The sequence below is a fragment of the Coloeus monedula genome, assembly GCF_965178545.1.
Source record: "Coloeus monedula genome assembly, chromosome: 6".
In the NCBI taxonomy this organism is placed as follows: domain Eukaryota; kingdom Metazoa; phylum Chordata; class Aves; order Passeriformes; family Corvidae; genus Coloeus; species Coloeus monedula.
The window spans coordinates 48,431,698-48,454,213 of NC_138786.1; the positions used below are offsets into that span (position 1 = coordinate 48,431,698).

A 22,516-nucleotide genomic window follows, 5' to 3' on the forward strand; every position below is an offset into this window, starting at 1 on the left:
TCTGTTCTTAGGTTGCCTCAAGTTTAGACCAAAGAGAACATTGTGGAAAAAACTCAACCACCCATGTGAACTTTTTAAAAGTGAAAACATTTTCAGATGTACAGGCATATATTTCTTTCTCAAAGTGTATTAATTACTGCAGTGTAAATTTAAAATATAACCTATTTTTATAAGTGTCATCAGGCAGGGACTCTGTTGTTATATGAAGTAGCTTTTCAAAATTTTATCATCCTGATAATTCATTATGTTGCAATAATAACATTTAACTGAAGCTTTTTCATTCATTTTAGGTGCTCCATTAGCTTTTACTCATTCTCCTGGCTGCATGTTCATTACCGACCTGAAGAATGACAATGTCAGATCCTTAGGAGGAGTCCCACAGGTCCACTGCATCTCTCAAGATCCTCTGCATTTCAGTATTGTGTCAGCAGAAGCAGCACAGAAGATAAAGACTCTGGAGACTCTAATTGGAATAGATCCAGGTATAAACAAAAACTATCTCCCTTTAATGCACTCGTTGTGGGGTAGATACCACCTAACCTGCCTTTTTACATATTTAAAATTCAAGAACACAGTAAGAATCTAAAGGTGGTTTTACGAATTCTTTGTGGAATGCAGTGAGTTTATATAACTAGGTCTTATATTTTCTGTTAGTGTAGTTAATATCAGAGTCTGGCCAAAACCATTCATCTGATCTTGATGACTATATGCTCTCAAACATCACAGGAGCACTGATGTTTACAGCAGACTGGAGAGTCCCCAGGGAATAAGAACTGTTACAGAATAAAACTGAAATTGGTATGTAAAGCGCAGGGCACCTCAGCTTGCTGGTAACAGCTACATGGGTGTTCACTGTAGAGTAAATAGCACATTTCTCTACATATATTCATGACTACTGTGCTCTTACCAGAAAATTCTAGTAGTTGCATGTGTTTTTCAAACACTGCTCTCTGATGGGTGGAATTATCTTAATTTCTGCTGACATATCTATCAGTGACCATGTCACCACAGAAGGTAGTGGCTGGTTGTGTAGGTAGGGCTGCCTGTGTGTACAAGGAAGAGAGGGAAGCAAAGGCAAACTGAGTAGTGCAACCATTCCTAAAATACACACTGAGTTAGTCCTGTAAAGTCTGAGCTCAGTGTGCCATAAATTTTCTGAAATCCTCTGTAGGCAGTAGTGGAAAACAGCTTACGCCCAGCACTCCCAAGCTCCGGGTTTGGGCCGTGTGCATACATTTGGGTCTGTTTATTTTTACTCACAAGGCCTCTCCTTTCCCACTCTCTGGAGTTGGCTTGGCACAGTGCCACACTCTGCAGAAATACAGGACCTAACTTAAGAGTTAGCTCATTTTATTGCTAAAGGAGAGTACAGTACTTTGTCTCAGTCAGTATACCCGGCTTCTCTGAGACTTATATTCTGCTTATGCTAAGTTTTGTTCTGAACATTTTTCTCTATCCATTATCTGTGTATTGCCTGTGTGTTATTTAGGAGGAACAGAGGGATAAATGCCAAAGGGGAAACTGAGGACAAAAAGAGGAAAATGTGGGGATGAGGGGAGCGAGAAGGATGAAGATGTGAGGAGATTGGAAAACAGTGAAGACTTATCTCTATGAGCCCATCATGCTGGTATTCATGGTTTTCTTGAGTGCTAGCAAATCGAAAGAACTGAGCTGTGAACTTTTTTCCAAGTGACAGGGAAGGGACATGAGATAGGAAGTGTTTGAACAATGAAAGCCATACACAGAAAACAGTGTTGCCTATTTAGGGACTGACCCATGAGAAGAGACTTCTGTTAATATTCACCTGTTTCTCAAGGTCTGATAACATGGTTCTCTACTACATGAAGTGTTACAAGAACTTCTAGTAGTCACCTGGATACCACTGTATTCATTGAGTTTAAAAAGTCCCCAGGTAACTTACAATGTCTCTGAAGCCTCACTTCTGAGGTTAATCATTTCATTAAGTGACATTTATTTGGGAATTAGCTCTTCCCGAAGTGGATGGAGTTAAATAGAGACAAAGGAGCAGCTTACACATCTGAAGTCTGCATTATAACTAAGGTGTGGGATGCTTGAGTTGCAGTCTAGCTTCAGTAGCTAAACCTGGTCTAGCAAAACTGTCAAAGGAAAGCAGAGGGCTAAAGGAAAGGAGACAATATGCAATAAGCTCTCAGAAAAAGCTATTTGCACTCATACCTAGAAATGCTAGTTATAATAATTTTCAGAATTGGACATTCTTAACCTGGAAGAACAGCCCATTATCTTCATTACTCATATCCTACATCTTCTTAGGTTTCCTGAGGAAATTACCCCAATTCCTGCCTTGACCAGAAGTTTTTCCTCTCTTTTTTTTAAAACCCATTTTATGTCACTAAAGTATGTACTTTCACCCAGAGGGAACTTGGCCAGGAGAGTGATACCCAGAAGTGTAGCTCTCTCTTTAAAACCGCTTGTCTAGGAGAGCGGGGCGTGGTGCACCTGCGGCGCCGGGGTGAGCTGCTGCGGGCCTGCCTGGCGCTGTCCCACGCTGGCTCCGTGCTGATAACCACGGGATTTCCCACCCACTGCGCCCACGAGCCGCCCGAGGAGAACGACGGCCCCCCGGGAGCCCTTGCCATCGCAGCCATGCTGCAGGCCTTGGAGAAGCAGGTTGCCATAGTTACAGATCAGAGAGCCATGGATCTGAATAAAAAGATTATGGAAGAAGCTGTTCAACTAGGTAAGAGACACGGTTTTTTTCAGTTTTTATCTTTCTAATTTGAGCCAAGGTTTGCTTCAGTTTTAATCTGTCACTTAGTACAGGAGTTTTTTTCCCCAGAGAATGAATCAGAATTCATCCTCTAAGCTCTGCTCAGCATTGCTACGATGACATTTCGTTAAACCTAGCTGGCATCAAGTTAATGTGTACATATCTGGGTACTGATTCTGGATGAGTTGCTTGGGATAAATTCTGGATGTCTGTTCTTATTCTTGTAGACCTGTTTTCTACCTCAAGGTCCCGTTTAATAGCATTTACATTGAAACAAGTTTAAATTAAAATAAAAATATAGGGAGCTCATCAAGAATTGTATAAAGTTCTTGATTTTAATTCTTACTGTTCTAGCAATTTTGCTTTCTTTTTTTTTTTTAAATTCACTCAAACACACATCAAACAAAAGGAAAAGTATTTAGTATCTGAATTTCATTTTGCTTTCCTTTAGGAATCCTGAAGAAACCCATCCCTCTACTGAGTTATCAAAGGCAAAATGCTGATTCAGCTTTAATGTTTTTGTGTGAGAATGGGAATCCTGGGAGACCTAGGTACGTATTCCGTTTCTGAGAATGGGTCACACCTCTACTATGCAAAACTATAATAAAAATAAGGACCATGGTCTGAGAAGGCACAGTGGCTACAAGTAAATCCTTAAGACTTGGAATGAGCAGAACAAACTTCGAACCCAAACACTGTTATTGGACCACACACAGAGTACAGAATTCCACATTATTCTGCAATTATGCACTTCTGGAGTACAAAAAGGAAACAATTCTTCATATATCAATAGCTCTTTTCCTTCAAAAAACTTCTAAAAGTTTTTCAGCTGTTATTCTGGAAATATATATACACACACTATATATTATTTTACCAATTTTTAAATCAGTGAGAAGATCAAAAAGTATTATATCAAAATCAGTGAAAGAGCTAAGAAAAGAGCTGTGGAGTGTGTTCATTTTCTAGAGCTTTAGCTCTAGTATAACAACTGGGGAATATGACCTGACTTAATAAAGTCTTGTGTGTTTGTAATGGTGTGATTAGGGTTAACGCACTGGAGAATTTGCTAAGTAGCTGTTTGCTCATTTCATTACTTACCAGGCAACTTAAATTTCCTTGAAGTAGGCATACATTGCTCATTTTTATTCATCTTTCCTCATAAAGTATTTTAATGTAGTTGCCTTCAGTTTGTATTCTTTAATAAAAAGGTCTTTCACCGTGGTATTTGCTTCATTAGCTTATTCAATTCCCATTTCTTTCCACAGGTTAGTGTGTACTGTAATAGTATGCATGATACTGTTTTCATTTTTTGTGTATTGTTTTAAAAATGTCTTTTATAGCTATGCTTAATAAAAGTACAGGCAGAATCTATTTAAATTGGTCCCTTAGTCCCAAAAAACTGAAGTAATTTTTTAGGTAGACAACTAACCTGCTGAAGGTCTCTAGAATCACTGTAGATACCCACCCACAAGAACATTAAGTAATTCAGCAGAATTAGTAATCTCTTGACAGTAAAATTGGAGAAACAGAAGCAAAATAACTTAATTCTAACATACAGTGGCAGAACTGAGTACTAAAGTTCTACTTAAAATGTAGGAGAGCCGCAGCACATCTGCCTGCTTTCATAACCAACAAAATAGCCATACACTTAAAAAATAAATCCCCCAAATCTAAAGACCCAAACCCACACATTGCCTAACTAGAAACAGTTGAATATTTGTTAAGCAATGTACTTTAAGCAGAAAATATATTTGCACTAACACGGATTTAGATGATCATTAGTTTTCCACTTTTTTGTTTTCTTTGAATACACTTGCACAGTGCAAGTGTATTAATATTTTACAAGATACCACCTGCTTTAATGTGGAACTGAGGCAGGCCAGATGGCTGACCCAAATGATTGCTGGCTAGGAGGATTGCATGAACTTCTCCATTTCTTGATAGCAAATGTGGTTTGGGGGAGCTGCACTAAAGCTATTAAAAAAAAACTGAGCTAACCTTTGAAAAAAAACCCCACAGAGAACTACATTCAGAAATAACAAAACAGTATCCAAGTTTTACCTTGAATCCCAAATGGTCAAGAAGTAGAACCAAGCACAAGCAGCCAGCAGAAGAATTTTTCATGTGAAAATCACAGCTTTGACTTTTCCCCTCTGTTTTTTCATTCACCTCTAACCAGATTTGATCACCTGATAGCAATAGAGCGTGCTGGGATGGCTGCTGATGGCAATTATTACAATGCCAGGAAAGTTAACATTAAACATCTTGTGGATCCCATAGATGAACTATTTTTAGCTGCACAAACCATTCCAGGGGTCACAACAACAGGTAAGTGTGAGTTTGTGTGACTTCTCAGAAGCAAGAGAAGCACAAAACAGGACCTCTTAGTGGTAGTGAAGGGGAGCAGGAGGCAGGTGCTGAGTAGCTGCTTTCAGGCTACAGCCATTTGTTGGTTGAATTTGAAGAGACCATTGCTGGAGAAAAATGGCAAGTTTCTATTATAGGATTCTCACAGTCAAAAAAAAAAAAGTTGATTTCAAAGTTATTTAAGGGAAAAAAAGCAAGACCAGGTGTATTAATTGTACATAAGTGTATGTACATACACTCTAAGTGGAGTTTTTAATAGTGAATCCATTCTGTATTTTATGTGTTAAAGGCAGCATAGAAAGTAAATGGTTATTGGATGGTAACATTACTTATTAAAGTATTGGGTTTATGATTGTTACACCTAAGTTAAATCAGCAATCTGGATAGAATCTTTGTTTATATTGTCTTTAGCAGTACATCCCTTTAAGCAGGAATTACATACTTGCATCTATTATAATAGTGCCTTCTCTAACAAAATATGTGTGTACAGTAAGAATCCTTAAAGGAATGCCTTGTCCTTCCCACCAAAACAACATTGCCCTTTGCTAGTCCCTCTAACGAGAATGCTTTTGTCAGCATGCTGCTCCTCTCTTTAGGCAATAAACCTTTTTTTTCTTGAAAACTTATTCATATCTGGTTTTGAAAAAATAGACCATAGACCATTGTACAACATTCTTGTACAATCAAATGCTTCCTGCTACCATGTGTGGCCCAAATGAGAGTTTTGGAGATATATAATCTCTATAAATATTAAAATTAAATTGGAAATAAGTACCCAGGCCAGACTGCCACATCAGAACATGTCTGCTAATTTAGCTTTTTTTCTTCTTATAGTGCTGTGGACTTGCTTCTAAGTGTTACCAAAAGTATGGGAACTTTGGCTTCTCAGTTCTGTTGTTTTTCAAATGTTTCCACAGAATTTAGAGAGCTTCTGCAGAGTTAATTCATGGTCTGATTTCACTGTATTGGTATCATTTAAAAGCTGTGCAGCAGAGGACTTCACTGATTTTTTTTATTATTGTAAAATTTGCAATACTTTGTATTTAGATTTAATTCAGTTTTTTTCCTATTCATAAGAAGTACCTTCCAACATGCAAAAGGAAGTACTCTAGATGGCACTGTCTTGGCAATCTCAACAGAGGACAAAGATCGACTGATAAGTATAGGAAAAGCTCTGTTTTGTAAAGATGTCTGGCAAAATGCCTCGGAGCTTTATCTGCTGCTGTTAGTTTCAACTCTTGTCCCTGATTTTAGGTTGTTGATACAAGAACTTGATCTCTCCAGCTACTTACATAACATCACAACCTGATTCCTTTAGTAAAAATACCCTAATCTCTTCAAATATCTCCCTCAGCAGCTCAAGGTATATTATTCATTTGCTGGAGTTAGGAATGTTCTGCCAGCTGAGAACTTGAATCTATTCAGCAGAATGTAGTTTGTTTCAAACATTCTCTGAATATTCAAATATTCTACAAATTGCAATTAATAAAAAATACCACAGCCTTGTGAAAAAGAAGAAAAGCAGTTGTTCAGATTCACTATGTCTCAGTGCTGTGAACTTTCTCTAAAGAGATATCTGCATAGAAAATAGTTTAACAAGTCGGAGGCTTCAAAGGACAATGAAGGAATCTGCTCTCATCTCCCACGGCATTTGTGTATGTGGGTATTCTGCTCTGGGGAACTAATTGAGTATCTATAGAAAAAAACTGTAATTGTTTCTTACACTGTTACCTAGTTAACATTTCTTGTTTTGCTTATCACACTAATTTTTTGTATCTGTTTTTTGTAATTGGGCGGCAATTTCTTGGGTTGGCTGTTGGGTTTTTCAATGCGTTTCTGCAAAGCTTAGTTTAACTTAGCCACTGGGCTGTGGCCTTTGTGTCTTGTCCCATTACTGATAGCAGTGTATTGCTACTGATGAGGATAAATTTTTTTCTGGTGGGGCTATCTTCAACTTTCTTTATGGTCAGTAGGAATTTGGAGGCATATGACTCGTTCCAAAATAAATGCAAACATTGTACATCATTAGGGTGGAGTACTCGAATAGCCTTATGGGCTAGAATACTAGAAAGATCAAGTTTTCAGCCTACAGAAGTTCTTTATATAGTATGGTCCGTGGCAAGAACCACTGTGTCAGTAGGTGGAGAGGGGAAATGTTAGAGCATTTGTTACATGCTGATTAATTGCTGTCAAGTTCCATTTAAAACAAGATCTGTGTTTTAAAAAAAATCTGATCCTGTAGTTTGACCACAGACAAAGCATGAGCAATGCTTACAATTGTATGGGTACTGACATCCTAAAAACTCAGGGAGTAAGGAGCAGCCTTGAGGAATTCAGAGAGTAAGAAAACATGAAAGGCTGAGTTTGGAAGGGACTTATTTTCCACATAAGACTGAAATGAAAGATTAAGAGATGTACTGGAACCACATATTACTTTTTTCAGCTGTCATACAATTGACATAGCTATATGCTATTTATATAGGAGCTGATTAAAAGCTTTCCAAAGTACTGCATGAAAAAATGGGGTCACACATTTCCCTTTCATAAAGATTTTTAGCACAGAAGACTGGCATCTCCTGCATATTTCATGAATGTAGTTTCAGAAAACAATGTAGTCAGTGGGAACGTGCATGGAAGATCCAGCAGAACTATTTTTCCTTTGCCTGGAAAGCAATTGGGCCTTTAGAAGAGGATTTATCTTGCCTATTTTCAGACATCTATATTTGAGATGTCTGCCTTGGGGTGAGATGAACTGAATGTGTGAAGGGAGTGTTTCTTTCCGCTGGCTTTAAAAGCAGTGTAACTGACTGGCTCATGTGTGGATAGCTGTGTTTGCACAGGTGAATTTCACTCTGGAGATCTACAGTAAAACAGTTCTCTGGCAATGTGTGGAGGAAGAAGAAAACAGATGGGACAGGAGACTTCTCAGTGGGGTGTTCTTTTCCTCCCAGTGTCACACAAATGGGATACATCCACAGCAGTAGATCTCCTGATTGTGCTGCCATCCTGGTGACAGGACTCCCACAAAGACAAGAAAAGCAAAGCAGGACTGATACAAAAAGCCCTGAGCAGTGGATATCTTTCAGTTAAAGAAACTGTTGATTATCTTCATGGGACAAGAAATTCATCTTAGCCTTTTTTAAGAATATTAGGAGCAAAAATTTTAATTTTGAGTATAAGAAAAATCAGATTCCTACAAAGCAGAACTTCCATATTTATATATGAGGATAGAAGCACCAGGATTGAATCAATACCTGTTTGAAAAGTAGTACCAATGAACAGATTTTTGAAAGCATCATTAACTCCCAATGGTGAAATAAATGTGAGCAGATTATTAAAGATAAAAAAAAAAAAGTAGCTGTTCCATGGCAAATCCTTTTACGTAAGCTATGTGTCACTCAGTTATGCCCCACTTGACTGGATAGACTTAAGGAATCAAATAAAAAATTGCTGCTGAGAAATAACTTTCCATTTCACTTAAAGAAGAAATTTGCTACAGACACATGAGATATTTATGCAGTAACTAAAAGTGTTAAATTTACCAGTTTTCAGGGCTGAAGTGTAAATTATAAATATTGTAATTTCTCTCCTGTAACACATGCTATGCATTAGAGCACAGTCATATTTCAAATTCAAATCTGATACATTGCAGCGAGGACTTGGAGCTCTTCACTGTTCTGTTTCACAGACATTGTCTAGGATTTTTCTGTAAAATCTTCAAACTGAAGACAATGCCATTCAGACTAACAGATGAAAGAGAATTTTAGTTTCCAACTAAATAGATGAATTTTTTTAGTATGTTTTTAATATATTGATGAGAGATTAGAGGTGCTATCCAGCTTTTATGTAAACTGCTAGTTTATATGTTACCCTCATCTCCAGGTCTCTAAATGACATCTGACAACTTTATGTCCTAAATATAGGATTGCCCAGAATTTTTCTGAAATTTCATAGATCCCACTAATTTCACTAAAATCACTAAGACAAATACACAGTATTTCTATTTGTGCAACAAAAATCAGTGCCCCACATCCAGTACATAAGAGCACTTTAAAAAATAAAGACTAGCTATCGTTTTGGTAAATGACTGGAAAATGAAAACAGTAATAGTACACAGGGCTGGGCTCTTTGTGTACTGTGGCACATTAGTGATCTGTATCAAACAGATGGGCAGTGCAGTCAGGCCTACTTCTGCCCAAATCCTTATGTATATTTTTGCTTGTCTTTCTGCAATAGTTACTATTTCTATTCTGGTTTTTTTTGATTAAAGCTTGTAACAAGCCAAAGTTTTCTATGCTTGCTGTATTATAGAATTGCCAGCTAATTTCTCAGGTTTATTTTGGTTTAATTTTCTATCTTCTCTCTCTTGATGTACTTGTGATAATGCAGTACATAGAACACTCATGTAAGACCTTCCATAAGCAAAGTTTATTGTCTTAATTCTGTCTGCAGTTCACAACCACTTGATAGGTTTGATCTCTTTTGTATGCACACAATGTACAGTGTACATTGCTTGTATAAACCTAGAGGCTGGCATGTAATAGATGATGCTTTCAGCTATTTCATTCACAGTCTTCTGTTTTTAGGCACTGTGGATGAAAAAAGATAAACCATCTCATATGGAGCTGTGAACTGTCACAGCAACTGTGGGGAAGACACTGGATGCCTTCTAGAGGGATTGTCAGTTATATGCTGTGTTCATACTCATTTTGTCTTCTCTTTTATAAAGGTGTTGGAGATGGAGGAAATGAATTAGGAATGGGCAAAGTAAAAGATGCTGTAAAGAAGCACATAAAAAATGGAGATGTTATAGCTTGTGATGTTGAAGCTGATTTTACTGTTGTAGCTGGTAAGGGATTTTTGGTGGGGTGGGAGAGTAGCTGGTGTTTGAGAATAGAACTGACAAGGAAACATTTGTCTTTTCCCTGGCAAATGAATCTATCTCAGTATTATGTACATTTTCTGAAGAGTTAAGGACCTGTTGCTTCAGAAGAACTGACTGAAAATTGAGAATGTTCAATGAACAAAGTGTATTTAATTGGAAAAAGGGCAAATCCTGAGTATTCTTGAAAAATCACACATTGTATAAAATCACAGAACCATAGAATCCATCCAAAAATGGCTTGGGTTTGAATAAACCTTGAAGATCATCCAGTTCCTACTCCTCCTGCCATGGGCAGGAAACCTTTCACTAGACCAGGTTACTCAGTAACAAAAATCAATAAGGAAGACTGCAGAAGTGATCTGTGTGGGAATTAAAATGTCTGTGCACATACAGATTTTCAGTATAATTGATAAACTTCTGTGAGTGTGCTCGTATCAGGCATAAATTAGTCATATTGCTCCTTTACGAAGAGATAAGTTCTTTCAATAATCACTCAAGGACAAATGTACATTCTTAATATTCAACTGAAGTTGAATGTTACAGTTAAAATTCTCTTATACACCAGCATGAAATAAAATTCACAGTGAAAGAGAGGTGTTCAGCAAGGACCAACTTGTGAACTGGATGGTCCATATTGTTCTTGGGCTCAGATTTCTCTGTTCCTACCCCAGGTGTCTCTGACACACTCTGGACACTAAGCAGCCAATTTTTGCAGTCTGGTTTCAGTGTCACTTTTGCAGGGGTCTCTAACTGGGGTGGCTACGCCATTGCCTGTGCTCTGTCTGTGCTGCGCTCCTGTGAGATCCACGACCGCTACCTGCGCAGAGCCGTCGGCTTTCCACGGGCACCGAGCCAGAGGCTCTGGCTGCCGGCACTTCCGTCCGTCACCAAGGTAATTCCTGTGCACGAGGGGTTGAGACTTGCTCATGACACATAGATGGAAGTGGCCACCAGCTGCTGAATCCTGCCTAGTCCAGTTCAATACCTTACCTTCACAAGGTTTAAAAGACAGGTGTCTGCTAAGGAAGGCAGGAGCCTCCCTTGGAATGGAAAATGTAACCCCCTTCCCTCCAAATTTTTATAATTTTGAAATTAAGGGGCTTTCAGGCAATTATATGAGAAATAGGAATAACAGTTCTTTACTAGTATATATAACAAGGCAATACTACAGAAATACTGGCTTAACCTGACAGAGTCAGGATATGACCTGACACCCTGCTGGGCAGGGTGGTGGTAGCAGTCCCATTAAGGGGTGGCTGAAGCCCTCTTTGAAGTGGTAGATACGGTTCTGTAGAAGCAGTGATCCTGTAGAAGGGTCTGGTCTCCCTCTGAACGTCCAGTTGTGGTTATGTAGCTCTTGTCCTCTGGGAATCCAGTAGGTAAGGGCTCATTGTGGTGTTCCACACCTCAGATTATATCCAGGTAGGAATGCTTGGTTCCTCCCCCTGGGTGGAGCATCTCACAATGGGATGATGTAATTCTATGAGTCATGCAGTGAGGCTGGATGGCCCATTAACAGAAGATATCTCCTGGAGGGAGTTATCAGGGATGTGTCATGGAAGAGACAAAGAATACTGCCCCACCTGGTTTTAAGAGCTGGTGATAGAATACATACTTATGGTTACATCTTACATTGTAACCTAAGACACAAGGTCCTCAGGGACTTTTGGGGATTCCTTGTGAAGAAGCAGCCACACTGTACTTAGACTGTTCCACAGAGGATCCAAAACAGGTTGCAAATAAAAATCCTTCAATATGAATGTGTTCATGTCTTCTAACTTCAAGCAGAAGACAGTGCTACAATTTTATGGGCAATACAAGAAATCCCTGTATCGAGATACAGTGATTAAAATTCCCTGTTTGCTTCCTTAGCATCATTCATGATTTTATAACTCTGCTTTAGTGTCCTTTAGATGTCTGCTTCCCAAATCAAGTCACAGTTCTTATGCAGTAGCCACTCCATACTTCTGATCTTTGTACCGTACTTCTGATCTTTCCACCTTTCTGGAACCTTTCTACAATTAGTTTTGAGTGTTTCTAAATTAAAGTTGGAGAAAAACTTGTACATGAATATTTTTAAATGTGTTTTGACTAATGCAGCTCTGTACAGTGTGATATTCTGGGAATGCAAAGGTTTCAGACTGAGAAAAAGTAAAATAACTGAGAGGGGTGAGAAATGACTGTGATCTGTGCTCATCCTGCTAAGCACGTGCCTCTATTTTTAACTTGGCAGTGGTTAAAAAAAATCTGTCTATATATACACACACACACACACACACACTCTTAATGATTAAATAAGGTTTGTTCCACGTATTTGCAATAACAGGAACTTCAAAATTCGGCTTTACTGGCTGAGTGCCTCTATAGAGATTTGGACAAAAGCATTAAGTTTGTGACCTCCAGGAATGCTAAGCAAAATGCAATCCATCTACCATAGAAACTGTCCAAAACAAAGAAGCTTTTCTCCTGAGATGACAGCACATTCTGCATGAAATTCCAACAAAGCACCTTTTAAGTATTTTAGAGTAGATCTCACCATTTTTTTTTAGTTCTTGCTATCTTAGTTTTTTGTCCAGAGGTCGTAAAACTGAAACTGATACCAACACTTGGCACAGCCATATAGTTTAACAAAGCTTATATGGCCCTTTTTAGCACAGTCTTTTCATAAAATAGATTAATTACTTTTCAGTTTTCAATGTTTTTTCCAGTGGCATCTACTGGTTTTTGACCTTTAAATTAATGCATCCTAAAATTACTATGATCAAAATTCCTGGTAATAAGATAGTGTAATTAAATGTCACACTGTGTACAGGAAAACCTTCTTGTTTTTGTTTTACTAAGCTATACAGCTGGGAATATTAATGAGCCAATAATGGGCTACTGTAAGTGCAATACAAAAATCTATTGAGAGAAAATTAATGGAAACAGTTTTCTGGAGGAGAGAAAATGACTAAATGTCTGACAAGAAAATATTATATCTTTAATTATAAATCACACAACAGTGAACAATGCAGAAGATTGAATACATTAGTATTCACATACTCCATTAGTATAAAAAAACCAGACCATTTATGTTTATATGGCTACTTTCTGCAAAATTCATCTTCATTTAATGGTATAATAATTGCCATCGTGAGATAAAGAGCAACACCACACAGATCCATCTTGGTGTTTATAGTTGTATTTGTAATTGAAAAGAGGACATTTGAAGGAGTGCCTAAGCAGCAGACAGCTGTCTTATAATGTGCTTTATTTTTCTTCAAAAAATGGCACTTCCATAAATGCTGTAGTTCATAATTACTAAGTGAAGACTTCCCCTGAAACACCAACATTATTTCCCTGCAGGCTCTTGTTCAAGCAGTGTCAGGGCTGCGCTGCCAAACCCCAGAACTGTGGAGCTCTCCCTTCCCACTGAACAGCAAACTAAGATTGTTCTGTGCTCATGGATCAGCCTTTACACACATCTTAGCGACAGATGCTGCAAAGCATTTGTTCCGTGGCAAGAACTGCAGGAGCAAGAAACAATTGGACCTAAACAATCTTTGCTTACTTTTACCTTTGCTTACCTACTAATTTGATTATGGTATTGGCTTGGCTTTTCAGATGTTTGTAGTATTGTTATATCAAAGTGACTGTAATGAAATTAATTCATTCATGCTTATCCAAATGTAGCTAATGCTAAACATCTTACAGTCAACTCTGCATTTCATTGCATCTCACAATCAGGTTAATATATCAATCATTTGTTCTTTTACTGAACTCTTCATTAATGGCAGCGTATTAACTGTATCATTTGGGGTTTTTTTTAATGATGACCTCTAAGAATATGAACTATATTATAAATATATGAAGGTGTGATGTATTTTTAGTATGCTTTATTACCTTTGCCATTCATAAGGAAGTTGTTCCCTTGAATAAAGCACAAACTAACAGATATTTTTCTATTTTTCTGATTATTTTTTCTGGTTACTCCACTCCCAACATAATGATTTACTAAAGAGAGAACTGTGGTCAAATTGCAGCACTGTACAGCTAAGGAAGCGTGCTGTACATTGTATTTGCTTATTACAAATGGAAACTGTAGCATTTGATGACAAACTATGGTTTATCAGGCATAGTTATGTAGCATTAAGCAAGCAAACTTTTTTACCTCATATAAGCAGATCAGAGAGCTCTAATATGTAAATACATAGCAGAAACCATTCATTTTAGAGATTACATTTTGTGTATCCAATTTGGGCATCTCTTTTGCGACACAGGAGATCTCCTTTGTCCTTAAGCATTTAGATACACTCAGTGCTAAGAGAACCCTCTGTAGTGCAGAAAGATCAGTTGTATATTTGCATTCATATATATAAACATTCATATGATATAAACTAATGTATATTTATAATTTTATAAATTACAAAGTAGCAAATTTCATGCTACTAATGTATAGGTGCGTCACTGCTGACACCATGTAACTATGCATATTTCTCCTTTAGTAGAAAACCAGACCCTCATTTAATATTGTTGCAGCTAAGAACTAGGATGTTTTACCAGGAAATAAAAGACAGATCTTCAGAAAGTGCATTCAGAAAGCAAGTTACAAAATTAAACTGAATTGGTCATACAGGGCATGCTTTGCTTCATTCAGAAATGATTACATTTTGACCATGTACTCTATTATGTAAAATACAACCATATTGTGTCTAAATTCAGATCTACAGCTCCTGTATTCTTTGTGGTTTAGAAGTGTTCCTGGAAAAAGTCCTAACATTTGATAAGAGTAGATATTTTAACGTTACAATTTTTTTTTCATGATTCATTTGTGTCCAGGAGATAAAGAACTTTGCTGGAGTTTATTGTGTGGTAATGTCAAACAAGAAGTGTTAAAACCTAGAGAACTCTTTGTCAAGGACACTGGTAGGACTGTTCCAGTAGCAATTTCCATGCAAGTGGAAATGGCATGGTAGACAAAGACCAGAAAAGGCATTCCTAGCAAAGAAAGGGAGGAAAAGATAGGTAGGTGAGTGTTTCAAGGTCTTACATAACTTATCACCGGGTTGGCGTAGGTGAAGCCAGGATTTTTGTTTTCTTGGATTTTTATTAATAGAATTCAAGAAATAAATTCTCAGTATAGTAAATGCTAAAAAAATAGAAAGAGTTTTACTGTGTACATTTCATAACAAATGAAAAACAGAGCCGTTGATGGCAGACATGCATCCACTTGAAACCAGATCTTCAAATTTCACTGTTCCCTGTGGTTTTTTCAGAGCTCGTTTTATTCCGTCTTTTCATCCCACAATGCTAACTGGCCCATAGCTCACAAAAAAGCATTTTGTTCCCTCTGTGTACTTTTACAGCTCAACTTGGAACATGCTTTGTTATCTGCTTATATTAGTTAAGCAAGAAAATAACTAGTTCTAAACAAAGTATATGCTATTTCAGACCATGCCAAGGAAGCACAATTTCTGAGGTTGTTTTGTCCCCACTTCTTCCCTAAGCAACCAAGATTCTCATAAAATCAATAAGAAAAAGGGAAGAAAGGGCCAAAGGCACGGAGAGATCAGAGAAGCTGCAGAAAAGTGAGTGTGCAGCCTATCCAGGTGCTCTCTATAACCTTTTCTCCTGGTGCATCCTCTTTCCCTTCTGTTCTTTTCTTTAAAAATGCAGCTGCAGCCAGCTGGATGCAGCTGCCACAGATGGATTTTTGAGATACTTTGGGTGGAGGTTCCTCTGATTCTGATTTTTGCAATATAGGAACTTGAAACCAGGCAAAAAATGATAGATGTTTCTGAATTGACACTAATGTTCTGTTTGAGGGAGTGTGGAGAACAATAATATTCAGTAATTAAATAGCAGTCAAGGGTATAAACCATCTGACACTCCCTGAGCTCCAGATGCTAAACATATTCTTGGGGACAAGATAGTACTTGCAAATTGATGACAAAATAAATATGGAGGATATGGTCAGTCTCTCCCAGAATTAAAATAAAGATCTTGATGACTGCTCTTGTCTGATTCAGAATTTTAATTATACTCCGTTTCTTTGTTTTTTAAGGAAGAAAAGCTTCTGAAAACACTTGTGCAGCTCGGGGTCCGCAGTGGCAAAACTGCCAGTCTAGAGATGGAAGTGGACGGGCTGCCCTTCTACGACACCCATTCGCTTATGATTGAAAAGCTGCTGCAAGAAGCACAGCAGTGACTGCCCCTAATGATTTCTGCATCAAGAGTTGCTCCGATGTCATTTCCTTATTCTTGAGGCTCTCACAAGGTGTAAAAGATCAAAAAAAGATGATTTTTCATCTCTGGTGTCTGGACCACACACAGCCTTTCATTGTTATCCTTACAACATCTCTGTGCAACAAGAAGAGGATATCATCACAATGACTTGGTCTGCCTTTCTTTTCTGTAATTTTAAAATGGAGAATGAATATTAAATGATTTATGATAAGAGGTGATCTGGCTTTTACAAAGAAACCATGCAATTACAATGAGATATTATTGCACTGCTGTTCTTGTTTCACTGACCTCATAACTGTAACAGGAAGTAACTCTCGTAACAACTTGGGTTTAAAAATACTTGCGGTGAGGAAAACAGCTACAGTGGAGAGGGGAGATTCGAAACAAAACTGCAGTTTTGAAATAGTGAAAGCTCCACTTTCTGTAGCCCCTCTGTCTTCTTATGGTGGGGGATAGTTTGTGGAAATGTGAGGAGATAAGGAGAAAATTTCAACGGAGCTAATGAAAATAAGGGCAGCATTGCAGACCTTCCATGTAAAGGGTAGGCTCCCTTTGACCTCCATTGTATCAGTAGTTTGCCATTTATGTATTTTGCCCCTTTCTGGGTAATAGAGAAAAATTGTAGACATTTCAGAGCATCCTGTCATTAAAAAGAATATAAATATATAAATAATGATTAAAATTAATTATTAGAAATAAAAGTATGATTAAAAATGAATAAACATTTGCATTCAGTATGAAATAACATTATGTAAATAAACATTGACATGAATTCCTGTTAAAGAAATTCAGCTCCTGACAAGACCACGTGAAGTAACATTAAATTCTATCCCATAGAATTTCTAACAATGAAGCAGTACACAACAAGTGGTTGTGAATTGTGCCCAACTTTTGTCATTTAAAGCTGTGATTTTTACCTTAACTCCAGATGAGTGTCAGCACTGAACTTCTGCTGGCTGTCAGCCCTCACAGCAGAGAGGGGAGGGTAGCTTTGACACTGCACCTCTAGAGCACTGGTGCTTTACCTGTCATAAAATGGAAGTTGCCTTTAGTTGGAGTTCCAGCAGCCAGCAACACTTTGTATCTCTTTTCCTTCCTGGCAGGTGAGTTTTATTTTCCTTCTTTGAAGCAAGACAACTTTTTCAGAATGAGAAAAATAATTTCATACCACAAACACCAGCATATTTTGAATATTAATCTCCTGAAGTCCCTGAGCACATAAAGCCTTTAAAGACATAAAAGAGTTGAACACATGACAGAAAGAAATCTTAAAGCCAGCTAGACATTCAGGTTCACCGAAGATCCCAATCTTTATTTTACAGATTGATCATTTTTTTAGATTTATCTCAAACCTTCTGAAAAGATGTTCTGGAAAAGTATCTTTGAAGTTTCACAATTAGAAAACATCTCCTTTAGAAGTCTCCAAACTCTCCAAACTATAAGTATTAAGTAAAATATTTCATATGAATGCTTGAACTTTTTGCCAAAGCCAGTAACCCTGTAGGATGGCGTATGTTCACTGCTGCACAGAATTCACAGAATGAAATTGGCATCATTTTAAAAGAAGCAGCTGCTTTTATTCTCTGTGTGCTACTGACATACTACACTAACAGGTGCAATGTATATTACTCTTTCCAAGCACTAACTTTTGTCAAAAAAAGGTTTTGCTCTTGGTTCCCCCAAAATACAAGTCTTAACAGTCAGATTTCATTGAGAAATACAAAATTTAATAATTTATTTCTCTTTTTCTCTAGTGTATGCTTTTAAAATCCCTTCTCGTGTGCAGTCCCAAGCACTGTATTTACTGCAATAGCAGGTGTAGCATGTCTCTAGCAACCGTAGCAGGACTCTTGAGTGAGTTTTGACTGAGATGGAAGGAAAACTCTGAATGGGAGTTACCTTCCTGCTGTATTGGTTACAGTTCTGCAGCCTGAGGTGAACAGTTACAATACAGAAAGAATTGATAAAATGTCAGCTTCAAGAAAAAAAAAGAGGAAAAAGAAGAAGAAATCCCTCCCTTCTGTTGAGGGTTAGCAGGTTAAAGTGCTGAGAACTGTAGCAGAATATTGGGCTGTGTTACACAAGTTTCCATCTGATTTTCAACTGCAGCAGCTGACCAAAGCTGACCACATCCAAGCACCAATTCAAATAAGCCTTAATCCCTCAGATGACAACTCCATATAGTACAGCATGCTTTGCATTCCAGTTGTCTAATTTAAACAACATGGGTAACTGTAAAGAAGCAACACATAAACATGACAACAAATATTTAATCCTAGAACAAACCATGTGTGTGTCTTGCAGTCTGACAGGTCAGGGGGGTCCAAGGAGTTGGTGCTTAACAACGTACAGGCTCAGCACTCCAGCAGTCCCTGCCTTATGACCCCCTTGGAACACACAGCAGATGAGATGAAAGATTAGGAGAAAATAAAGCTAAACAGTGCTAATAGTCAGGAGAAAAAAATGCTGTTGTAATTAATCCAGCTGAGTGGTCAAAGTATAAAGAAATGTAAAATAATTAAACAAATCAAATGTTAACCTAAGCAAACCTAATCCCCTCTTGGGATTGGGGACATGAATCCTTTCTGCTAGAGGAGGGAGGAGAAGATCTGTACTCTCACAAATAGAAAATAACTGTCTTTTAGCCAAAGCTAAAAGATAGTTATTTCAAACATAGAGTGAAAAAATATAAAATTATAAAAACATTCTTTATTAAACATATCCACTAATTATATCCAATATTGCACTCTCAAGGTGGTTTCCAGAAAACTGTTAGTATATATTCCTTTTGGAATCTGATGACAAGCAAGGCTGTGTTACAATGACATACTTCAGATAGCACCGAGTACACATCTGTCTAGACAATCTTTTGACTTAAAAGCAAACCAAAGAAACAAAACTGATTATACTGCTGGAAGTTATCAGCTCCAGGGTGCAGAGAGGTGTTTCAAAGAAGATCTGAAGCCAGAGAATTGAAAGGACAAGGCAATATTCATGGTGTAACAGCTACAGATACAAGAAGGTGCGATGAGCAGATCACTAAGAAGAATCATACAGGATTCATTACTGTAACAAAAAAAACCCAGAAAACCTAGAGAGGAAGTGGTGGTAGAAACAATATTATAGAGTACAACTCCCACATCTTTAAAAGCCACTATTCTCCACTTACTCCTGTATTTTGTTGCTGTCTAAACCAGGACACTGATCATTCATACATCATATTTCTGATACTGTATTTACTGAACCATGACCGAACCCTAAACTATATTATCTGTGGGCAAGAACAGAGTTTATACAGAATTCATTCAACAGTTTCCCTGACAAATGAATTGTTATATAATTGCCTGCATGGTCTGTGCTGCACAAAATACACAAATTGCAAAGGACACAATCAAAACTGTAGCAAGGTGTAGTAGAATTTAGATGTAAATAAATGAATACAGTGACTCAGAAGCACATGGGATCAAGTGCCTCACATACTATCAACCTTCTGTTCTCTTCCAAGTCAACACACCAAGTTACTGACACTTGACACACCACTGGAGCCCAGAGTCTCATAGTTCTGGAAGTCTCTAGGAGCCTTATGATGAGGTTTAACAGTCTGAGATTCAACAGTCAAATAACAGCCTGAAGGTCTCAGCAGGTGCTGAGTTCCTTGTGCATGTTCTCCCATAACATCTCACACTATTGGAATCACTGTTTCAGGAGTCTGGTTCTGGCATGGTCTCTACATGCTTTGAAACTGGCAGAAGGAGAAGTTATTTCAGAGAGTTACAGAGATGTTGCAGAAGTGTTTTGTTGGTTCTTTTTCTTTCTAAAAGTACATATGGGGACATTTAATTTTTTCTGTCTCTGACCTTTTCAATAGATGATGACAGCTTGTAGAGAATTATTTTCTCAAGATGCAACAGGGGAAAACAGAAAGCAGTTAAAGATGAGTTCACTAGAACTACACACCATGAGTACTGGCTTATTCCAGTCAATGCAGTCATCAAGACAAACAGGTTTTAAGTGGTAGCATGACAACAACAGATATATGATTATAACTGAACTGACTTGGCATATGCTTTCCTCCCTATTGCCAGGGTCCAAGCACCTCCAGAAACAGCTTCACTGTACAGCATTGCTCATAAGCCTTTGCGAGGTCACACTGCTGTAATACGTGAATAATTCAGACAGATACACAACACGGCCATAGCTGCAGATTTAGGATCAAGGTCCTTTTTTGATTAATGCTATAGGCTGTCTATATCAGCTGTGAAGCAGTCCTTCATTCCAGCACCATCAAGTGGTATTTGTAATAACTCTGGTTGTTGCTCATGCTGTGTTCTGTTGGGAGTTTCAGTAGTGTTCAGTGGATAGGACTCCTTTGTCTCAGTACTCAGACGGCCTAAACATGTTAGACAAGAGTCTCTCATCTTGACAAAGTTGTGGTAAGTGCTTTCACTGGAAAAACAGTATAATACTGGGTCAGCAACACAGTTAAAAGTAGTTAACAAGAGAGAAATATGGTAAACATTAAATACTTTCTCAGCAAATGAGCAGTTGTTCTCCAACAAGCTACGAACTACAAGTAGGATGTGGTATGGCCCAAAGCAGACTAAAAATATGAAAACAGTGCTTGAAACCAGTCTTTTAATTTGGATTTTCTTCTTCTTTTGAGTGCCGGGACTCTTGTGGACAACTCGTAAAATCCCACAGTAGGAGAAGGCCAGCAGAAAGAAAGGGAAAAGGAAGCCAGCAGAGAAGCGGTAGTAATTGACATTGTGCTCCCATTTCTTGATGGGGTAATGCTCAAAGCACACCAAGTGGCTCTCAGCATCCATGCTGATCTCCCCGTGTGTGAACACAAAGCAGCATGTCATTATTTCTTTGGCCCAGATGATGATGCTCACAATGGCAGCAGCCTTCATGGTCCGAAAGCGCTGAAACTGGAAGGGGTGCACTACGGCCAGATAGCGGTCAATGGAGATGCAGCACAGGAAGCCCACGCTGATGTAAATATTCTCATATAGGATGATGCCACAAATTTTGCACAGCAGCTCATCATAAGTCCAGTTGTCATGCTGTAAAGCATACTGAAGCCAAAAAGGCAAAGAAAATATGTACAGCAGGTCTGCTACAGTCAAATTGCAAAGGTAGATACCTAATTCATTTTTAGCTTTGATCTGTAAATATCCATAGTACAGTGACAGACAGTTAGCTGGCAAGCCTAATATAAACACAAATATGTACACCACAGGGGATAATGTCTCATGGATATCATGATTAATATTGCACTTCTCAGTTGCATTCTCTGTGAAATTCACCATCTTCTACTTTTCTCTCTGTATCATTCATCAGGGTCCTGAATGTAAGACTTAGTTACATTCAGTTTTCATGTAGAGTTTATTTCTTCCACAAATGTTTAGGCTGAAGTGATGCCTTTGCTGCAGGATGTTAATAACCTGAAGATAAAGCACAAGGAAATCTTTAGAAGAGGTACAATTGTTAAATATATAGTACACTATTCAGAAAGCTGCTTTTTCCTAGCTGTAGATATTTTACAGTCTTTGATAAAGATAAAGCCTGTCTAGGAAATCATGAATCACATAAGTCCTAGCATGTAACAGAAAAGTGCCAGAAAATTATGTGATCCAGAATCACAAAGCCAATTACAAATATTTGTTGTTTTAGCTTTGGAGGCATCTAAAATGTGAAGAAATATCATCTCTGTTGTACAGATGAGGCAGAAAAGCAGTAATCAGATTTCTCTACAATGGAAAAGGTGTCTCTGGTAAACCAGCAGTCCACTCAGACTTCCTTAGAGGATCTAGGGTGCAAAAAACTGTTGATTTTTAATTTCCATTTCTTAAATTTTCCTTTATATACAAGATACCATGTAATATGCAGTTCAATTCATCAGGATTTAAAAAAAATGAACTGAATTCTTAGCACTCTCTCTTACAGCTACTTGTAAACACAATCCTGAAAGCAAGCTGTCTTCCTCTGTTGGAAGGGCATGGTAACACTGGTACAGTGCATCCCCATGGTCTCAGTTCTACAGGATTTGATACTACATATTCCTTATTTGCCATCAACTCCCAAACCCACTCATTTACTCTTACTACTTACACATTTGTATCTTTCCTTTTCACTTTCACCAAATATGAATGTAATTGTTTTCACCTGAGGAGTCTGGTATAATCCAAACACATACCCACAGAAACCACTGCTACACTATGCTATACTATGCTATGCTATGCTAAACTAGTTAAAACACAAGAACCACTGCTGACAATGGGTTACCA

At 37.9% G+C, this 22,516-nt stretch overlaps 2 protein-coding genes across 8 annotated transcripts in view; one reads left to right on the forward strand and one right to left on the reverse strand.

Annotated features, from left to right (window-relative positions):
- DGLUCY (D-glutamate cyclase) overlaps positions 1–16,860 on the forward strand; it is a 48,387-nt gene extending 31,527 nt beyond the window's left edge. For 6 of the 7 annotated variants that reach the window (XM_082282822.1, XM_082282828.1, XM_082282823.1 and 3 more), the window contains 7 exons: positions 291–482; positions 2,459–2,719; positions 3,201–3,300; positions 4,929–5,077; positions 9,846–9,965; positions 10,742–10,893; positions 16,045–16,860. In XM_082282822.1, the coding sequence (XP_082138948.1) occupies positions 291–482; positions 2,459–2,719; positions 3,201–3,300; positions 4,929–5,077; positions 9,846–9,965; positions 10,742–10,893; positions 16,045–16,188 (1,118 nt within the window). In that variant the 3' untranslated portion in view covers positions 16,189–16,860. The remainder of the gene's footprint in view (positions 1–290; positions 483–2,458; positions 2,720–3,200; positions 3,301–4,928; positions 5,078–9,845; positions 9,966–10,741; positions 10,894–16,044) is intronic. The other variant, XM_082282827.1, reaches the window with a different exon arrangement.
- A 3,599-nt stretch (positions 16,861–20,459) lies between these two features.
- Positions 20,460–21,538, reverse strand: GPR68 (G protein-coupled receptor 68; the record flags this gene model as incomplete). The annotated part of the gene is made up of 1 exon (XM_082283007.1): positions 20,460–21,538. One exon carries the CDS (start codon positions 21,536–21,538, stop codon positions 20,462–20,464), a length of 1,077 nt encoding a protein of 358 aa, XP_082139133.1. The 3' UTR covers positions 20,460–20,461.
- Between the last annotated feature and the right edge of the window lie 978 nt (positions 21,539–22,516).